At 37.4% G+C, this 7,982-nt stretch overlaps 1 protein-coding gene across 1 annotated transcript in view; it reads right to left on the reverse strand.

The window, feature by feature from the left end:
* The window catches only part of NUF2 (NUF2, NDC80 kinetochore complex component), a 35,434-nt gene extending 27,945 nt beyond the window's left edge, over positions 1-7,489 (reverse strand). The window contains exons 1-5 of the mRNA XM_008587169.1: positions 7,387-7,489; positions 3,971-4,113; positions 2,435-2,509; positions 1,429-1,505; positions 845-906 (exon numbers count right to left, since the gene is read on the reverse strand). Of these exons, the coding sequence (XP_008585391.1) occupies positions 845-906; positions 1,429-1,505; positions 2,435-2,509; positions 3,971-4,093 (337 nt within the window). The 5' untranslated portion in view covers positions 4,094-4,113; positions 7,387-7,489. The remainder of the gene's footprint in view (positions 1-844; positions 907-1,428; positions 1,506-2,434; positions 2,510-3,970; positions 4,114-7,386) is intronic.
* Between the last annotated feature and the right edge of the window lie 493 nt (positions 7,490-7,982).

Genomic DNA, 7,982 nt, shown 5'->3' on the forward strand with positions numbered 1-7,982 from the left:
CCGAGGGTTCGGATCCCACATACAGACCGGTTCCCGCTCACTGGCTGAGCGAGGTGCAGGCTCAACACCGAGGGTTGCGATCCCGTTGCCGGTCCCGGTCCGGTACGGGCGCGACACTGAGGGTTGCGAACCGTTGCCGGACACGAAAAAAGACAAAAAAGGAAAATAAATAAATAAAATAAAATAAACAGCACACCACACCAAGTCTCTTGCAACACAAAATAAACTGATGGTTAAATATCAAAGTCAAATGGGGGATGGCCAGTTATATCAGTTGGTTAGAAAGCAGTGTTGTTAACGTAAGGTCATGAATTCAGATCCCCATACCGGCTAGCCACCAAAATAAAAAAAATAAAGTGGTGCTGATAACACCAAGGTCCAGAGTTCAATCCCTGTGCCAGCCAGCCACCAAAAAAAAAAAAAGTCAAATAAATTAAGGGACACAAGGCTAGGAGAATTTTATATACTAAATATAACACCATCACTATTATTAGTGCTAAAAGATAATTTCTTCATGGTGAAAAGTAATTGCTACATTTGATAAAACCGGTACGATGAATTCACTATTCAACATCATGCTAGCTTATTATTTGTGTTCATATTCCCAAATTTATAGAACATTTTAAAATTTAAAGTTATAAAAAATTATCAGAAAAACAGCTTTTCTGTGCATCTAGAAAGGAAAAAAATTCCAGTAATAGAATATAAAAAAATCCATCCTTAAGGACGGGATATACTTTCTAAAGCCTATTTCCTTTTTTTTTTTTTTTTTTAATTCATCAGTGGAAAGGTGAAATGGTACACTGAAGCCAGACATTAAAAATTGTTTTAAATTATCACATACTTGGATATAGAATATCAGCAGTCTCAAAGTCATTCACCCGGCAGATGGGCAGAAATGAGTCCCTTGAAGATGAAGCAGAGAAAGAATATTGAAAATTGTACTGTAAATTACATACTAAGTCATAGTATATAAACATCATATTTTCAAAGACAGATTTCTGGATATATTTCTCAAGTCAAAGGACTAAGGCAGAAGTCTACTAAAATACATAATCATAAAACACTAAAATCTATTTTTTCTGTATATTACTTAAGTATTCATGTAATACCAAACTATAGTTATAGATTCTAGTAAACATCACACACTCTTGGAGGTGCTAAGACTCTTTAAGAACTCAAAACCCTTGACAAAGATAGCAAACAATTCTAAATTTACATCTTTGAACTTCAGTTGAAAGCATCCTGAGAAAGTGTCACAGGGAGGCTGTTCTGTTTGGTGGACATCTACAATTTTGAATGTATATGAGACGGAGTGGAGAGTAAGATGGTAGAAATCCCTTCCCAAAGAAAATCACGTCATGAAGAAAGCTTAATGTAATGTAAATATGAATGTAGACTAAGAAAATAAAACTACTCTTAACTCACAGATGAATAAATAAATTGCTGAATGGCAAGAAGCCTTCCATTAGATGTGGATACATGACTTCAGAGTTCACTGGCATCTAAATGTAATAAATCACAAAATCTAAGTTACACATTGATTAGACAAAATGAGAAAAATCTTCAACCATAAGAAACCTTAATCACAGATTAAGATCAAAATATATTAACTTATTATCATTAAATTTAAAAAACAAATAATACAGATCCCAGTACAAACCTAGAGTTGTCATTAATATAAGTATGCTAAAATCATAATGAGTGCTTAATAAAGATTTTTAAATTAATGAAAAAATAAAGGGGCAATGGTTAGCATTTGCTAAATATCAGGTACTATGCTAGGAATTATATCTATACTCTCCTTTAATTTTTACAACAACACTATAACAAAGTGCTATCCCTATTTCATAAACAAAGAAACTAAGCCTTAGTAAGTCTTCATAGCAAATAAGTGGTAAAGCTTGAGCTTTAAACAATATGCAATCATATTGGTGAGATTCCAAAGACATTATTTTTTTATGCATCTTCAGATGTTGCTTTACAAAAACAAAAAAGAGTAAGAAAAATGATCTTTCCTACTAGAAATATCTAACTTGCTAAAAGCTCAGTTTCCTCATTTCAATTGTTTCATTCTTACTGCCTATCTTCTACTCTAATTTGAAAGTCCTTCCTGAAAAAAGAACAATATCTGTGAAAAGTTTGCTGTTGCTTATAGTATCTGAAGACAAACCTATATATCTATGAACAATTGCATAGCATAAATAATTTGCAAGTATTATTTAGGTTCTTTACTGTAGTTTTCATCTTACTAAAGTTATCAGTATAAACCATAATTATGCCTAAGATTCCTCTGTGACACTAATTTTATATAAGCCTTTGAATTTGTTAAAAATAAAGAACTTCCTATCCTAAAAGCCAGTACATACTGTGAAGAGAACTACAGCAAAAAAATAAAAAAATAAAAAAATTTTTTGCCTCATCTTAAACTCACCATGTAAAAATGCTCCAGTCGAATTCCGTATACTATTTGTAAGGCTCTCATGTAGATCATGTATAAGACTTCAGGCTACAATAGAAAAATAACTTTTAATACTCTGAAGCATGGGCCGGCCTGTGGCTCACTCGGGAGAGTGCGGTGCTGATAACACCAAGGCCGCGGGTTCAGATCCCATATAGGGATGGCTGGTTAGCTCAATGGGTGAGCGTGGTGCTGACAACACCAAGTCAAGGGTTAAGATCCCCTTACCGGTCATCTTTTAAAAAAATAAGATAATATGCTGAAGCATGACTCTAAAACTGTCTCACTATCATCATTACCACCCTATATTTTAGTCAATGAATGCAAAACAGAAAAGGGTGACAAAATTATTCTAGTCCCCTTGAAATATTTTTTAATTTTTCCAAGTTTTATAACACCTAATAATACTTAGTTTGCTCATATGTAATAACTGGTCAATGAGATCAGTTGTTTAAGAATGAGAGCAAGAATATCCAAATCCAATCCAAGCAACCCATCCAGTTTAGGGAAAGAAAGAAAGAAGGATTAGTCTTTCAGAACAGGCTGCATGTAGCAGAAATAAAGGCACACTGAAGATGTTTTTTAAAAAGGACACTGAGAAACCTTGTTTGCTGCTTTAGATATTAAGGTTTCCTCAGATTTTAAGTTTAAGGGAATACTTGTCTAGGGGGTATGAATTCAATATAGTACAGAATTTTTAAAACCTTATCTTCTACATCAGCCATTCCCAAGTGCTGGCCTGTGAACCTGTTGTGATCCACATACAAGTTTACTGGGTAAGCAGTAAAGTGAGAAATATAGAGAAAATGTGGTAACCTTTTTGTAAAGCTAAATTTAATCAGTTTAAAGGCTTATCATTTATTTTGAGATCATTCCTCCCACTTTAAAGAATTAAAGGAGTACTGAGATCAAAAAGTTTAAGTTCTACATCATGAAACCAGGTTTTACTATGTTATCACTTCAAGACCAACACAGGAAATTTGAAGGAGATTTTGGGATTTTCTGTGACACATAAATAGCTCATTTTTGCATTTAATAACTAAAGATATAAAGAACAATGCCTGTCAAAACAAGTCAATTCCCCCTGGAGTATAATGCAAGAAAATTAATCTGTAAGCTTCCAAAGAGGATTGTTTCTAAGCATTTTTTTGTGGTTAGAAGCCTCTTGGTATAAGTTCCTTCAAGCCCTACCAATAAACAATACCCTCAGACCACCATTCCAATAATAAGAATAAAAAATTTAATATACTTTAATATGGTTTAGAAGTTTTTTTTTTAAGAAAACGACCATATTAAAGAATTGAATTCCTAATGGAAATGTAGAAGTCACCCCACATGTAAACTAAATGTTATTTTAAAATTATACTAGGTGAGAGGTTTTCTCTCCATTAAAATTACTGGCCTACGTCAAATAGGAAGGTGTATGTCCTTCTTGCCACAACTTAAGACTTAGTAGTTTACTTTGTTCTCAAATACCATTGTGCACATGCTAACACAACCACATCTTACCTTTGGATTTGGATAAAGGTCATTCTTGGAGAGGTTTTTACCATCAGCTCCTGTTAAGATCTTGTTGCGAATATGAACCACAAGTTCAGCTACATTATATCTGGGGAATGACAAAGTTTCCATCTTGGGAATTTCCTGCTAGTCTGAAGGAAGAAAGACAAGGATCAGAAATATCACACAACCAGAGTTCTCAGTATTTGGAAACTCATAAATACAAGGAGAAAATTAACAAAGTTTGAACTATTCATAGTAATGTTAACTATCAACAAATATCCTAGTAAGATAAAGGCAAATTATATATATATGTGTGTATCCTAAAATAACTTTTATTCTGAAGTGACAGAGTCATTTTCTGCCACTTTTCTTAACCATGTGTTTCTTTTTTACATTTGAGGTCAGTTGGTTTAACAAGACTGATCCTGAGAATTAATCTTCAAAGTAAAGGCATCTAGGTGACACCATCAGCAGAAGCTATATGTAAACAATAGTAACATAGGGTAGGCAACAAAATTGAATTCTGATTTGACATCCTACTCAATACATACATAGTGAGATGGTTAATAAGATTTAAGATGCCAAGTAGGAAGAGAAAAAATAGAGTAAGAATAGATGGTGTAATTGGCAGGAATTTCAATCAACAAAGTGAGAACTTAAAAAAAAAAAAGATGATGAAAATAACCATTTTCCCTAATGTCAGGTAGTGAGTTATTCGTACCTGTGTCCCCCTACAGTGGTAGCTCTCACAATTTTGCCCCCTCCCCCCAACCTGGAAATGTTTGGAGACATTTTTCGTTGTCAGGAAAGGAATGGGGGTGCTACTGGAATCTACTGCATAGAGGCCAGGGATGCTGCTAAATATCCTACAATGCATAGGGTGGCCCCCCACAGCATAGAATTATCCAGTCCAAAATGTCAATAATGCTAAGGTTAAAAAATCCCACCCTAGAGCCTTGCATTAATTGATATACTTATCAAATGTAATCGGGATTATGTTTATAAAACTCTGACGCTACATTGTGAGATCCCAGTAAACTAAGACCTTTTCATTTTCTTCATAACTCTAACTGTGCCTACCAGAATAGCAACAGTAAGAGAAAAAGGAAAAGCAATAGCAGCCATGCTATTTACTTAAATACCTGTAATTACCTACAGATCCCCTACTCTGCACTGAAGCACCATGATCCCAGAGACCCAGTATGAATATGTTCAATTTTGCAAACAAAATGAAATGGTCCACAATTCTGGAAATCTATTGCTTTACGCTTCTAATGTTTCTTAGAATATTAGGGATAAAAAGCTTTAGCAACTTACCTAACCTCTAATAAGTGTAGGAAGCCATTCTAAAAGATGATTGACAACTTCTCAGCTCTGCTTGAACACTTGAAAACATCACAGAATTCACTAACTCTCAAGGCAACTTTTTCTAACTTTGGTATGACTCTAATTAACTTGTCTTCATACTCTGTAGAAATATGTTGTAATTTTACCCACTGGTCCTATTTCTAGTCACTGCAACTAAATAGAACACATAACCTTAATTCCCATTTGACAGTACTTTCAAAAATGTGAAGAAAGCTACCATGCCTCTACTAAGCCCTGTCATCTCTAAGGTAAGTATAATTTCTTTATGTATTCCCGCTCCTTATACAGCATCGTATTAGAAACTTTACCATCCTACTCACTTTTCTCTAAAACACACTATTTTATCAATGTCTTCTTAAATATGTAACACTCAAACTGAACACAACGCTCCAGGTATAGTCTGCCAAGGGCAGAGTATTAATACTGTAGGCAATGACCTCTGTTGATCTAGTCTACAACTGTAGCATTTAATGACAAATATATATTATTACCAACTGAAACTCCAAGAACTTTTTCAATATGACCCACTTTTATAAGCCAGGACTTCTCTATGTTCTTCTTACATAATTATTTAAACCTTAAGCAAAGATTTGTATTTTCTACTATTGAATTTCATAATTGCAAACTTTCATTTTAGAGCTAGGATCTTTTTGAATCTAGATTCTGGCTCTAAACATTATTAGATGTCCCTTTCAGTATAATCAAGCATTCTATATTTTCACCTAAGTCATAGATCTAAAAACTGTTGATGAAAAGAATACACCAAAGAAAGACTACAGAAAAAGTCACGTTTCCAAAACAAGCTACAACTGAATTTGAGACTATCAGAACAGAAAAAGCAGTTGTAAAATATCTTCCTAATTATCACACATCCCTCCCCTCTCTAGTATGTTTTGCACAATTATAAAACACTTATGCATCGTGTAACTTCTGTACAAAACTACTCCAATTACTCAACTTACCTACCGCATCAAATTCAAATTTTTCTGCTTGGTTTCTAAAACCGTTAATAATGTAATAAACTTTCTGCTGCAAGTTAGTCTCCCCCAAATTTCCTTTTGCAATCTCTTCCTCTATCCAAATTTCATCGTTTCACAGTACAGATTCAGTTCCAATTCTCTTCATTGACTTGTATGGGGGGGGGGGGGGAAGGGGGGGGGGGGGGGGAATACGGGAGGGAGAGAGGGGAAGTGGGAGAGAGAGAAAGGGACACCTTCCAACTAAAGTTTGAGCTAGGCAGGACTAAGTAAATAAAAGGCTTAATATGCGTAAAGTGACCCTCTGACTGCCTAACAAGTGGCTGAGATTAACAGCTAATTACCCCTCCAGTTTCTCATTTATTTGCAACACCAGGAATGCTGAGCACTACAGGTATTGAAAGAAAACCTGTTAGATTTTACACATTTCGTTTTGCTAAAAGTTCGTGTAAATCACAATTCCAGGAGGCAGAGACTGAACAAAAACAAACAGAAATGCCTCTCAACCCCGAAGAACTCATACGGGGCGGGTGGTAACGATCGTGTTACGCATGCGTAGTGCCATACAGGCTCACTGCTCCCTTGCCACACGCCACTCTCTTCCTTTGAATTTTGGATTAAGTATAACATTTTTGGCTTTTTGATACAAGGTTTAGGATTTGGTTAAGAGATGTCTGAGCAACGGAGCTCTGTAGAAAGTTGACAAGCATCCGCAACCGTATAAACCCTATCACCACCACCCTTTCAAATACTCCTCGCTGGACTTAAAAACATAAACACAAGCTTAAATTGACCAGCTTCAGGTCAAGTCTCTTCTCCCACAGTCTATGCTACACCAAATAACACCGCTTAGCTTCGTAGAAACTGAGCTCAAGTTGTTTCGGGGACTAAGATCAAATGAAAAGAACTGTGGGCTCCCCCACTTCCCAGGCGCTGGTTGCTCCGGCATCCTTCCCGCGGCTGCGCACAATGAAAACACAGCAAGGCCGAGCGTGCCGATACCGGCCCGCGCCCTCGGGAGGGAGAGGAAGCCTTCAGCCTCCCTTCCTCGGTCCTCCCGCGCCCGCTCGTGCTCACCTACAGCACCAGCCGCCCGCAGGAAGGCGGCCAGCTCGGGGAGTAACTGCGAGGCAAAGTCAAAAACCAGCCAGCGACGACCGTTGTCACTTTTCAAACCTGCCGCCTCCTCCTGGAAGCCCCGCCCCCTCCCGCCATGCCCACTTCCACCCGCGCCGGATGCCGGTTGGGCTCAATAGACCCAAGGCGGATGGGGCTGGAGTTGTGAGAGAGGGCGCTGGGCTCCAGCCGGAACTATTCTTCGCGCAGTTGGCGTCTAGTCGGAACCTTGATTCTGAAGGAAAGTGGGGGCCCCGCGGTTTGGGGGAGGAGTCCGAGGTTGACTGTGCGGCCAAGTTGCCGGTGACTTGCCCCAGAGCTTTTAGTGGGTCGGAGGTGAAGATAAAAACGAATGGACGGTTTCAGGAGACTTCGGCTAAGCTCAAGGTGACAAGTGAGAAAGAAAGAGGGGCTCTCAGAGAAGCAAGTCATAGAGCCCCCGAGTAATAGTAATTTGTTGAGCATTGATATGAGCCTGGTTCTGTGTTAGATGCTTATAGGCATTATTTCATTTAGGCTTCATTAAAGGGGAGAGAAGGGTGAGCAGATAATTACTG

Source organism: Galeopterus variegatus, unplaced genomic scaffold, assembly GCF_000696425.1.
Source record: "Galeopterus variegatus unplaced genomic scaffold, G_variegatus-3.0.2 Scaffold4261, whole genome shotgun sequence".
NCBI classification, from domain to species: domain Eukaryota; kingdom Metazoa; phylum Chordata; class Mammalia; order Dermoptera; family Cynocephalidae; genus Galeopterus; species Galeopterus variegatus.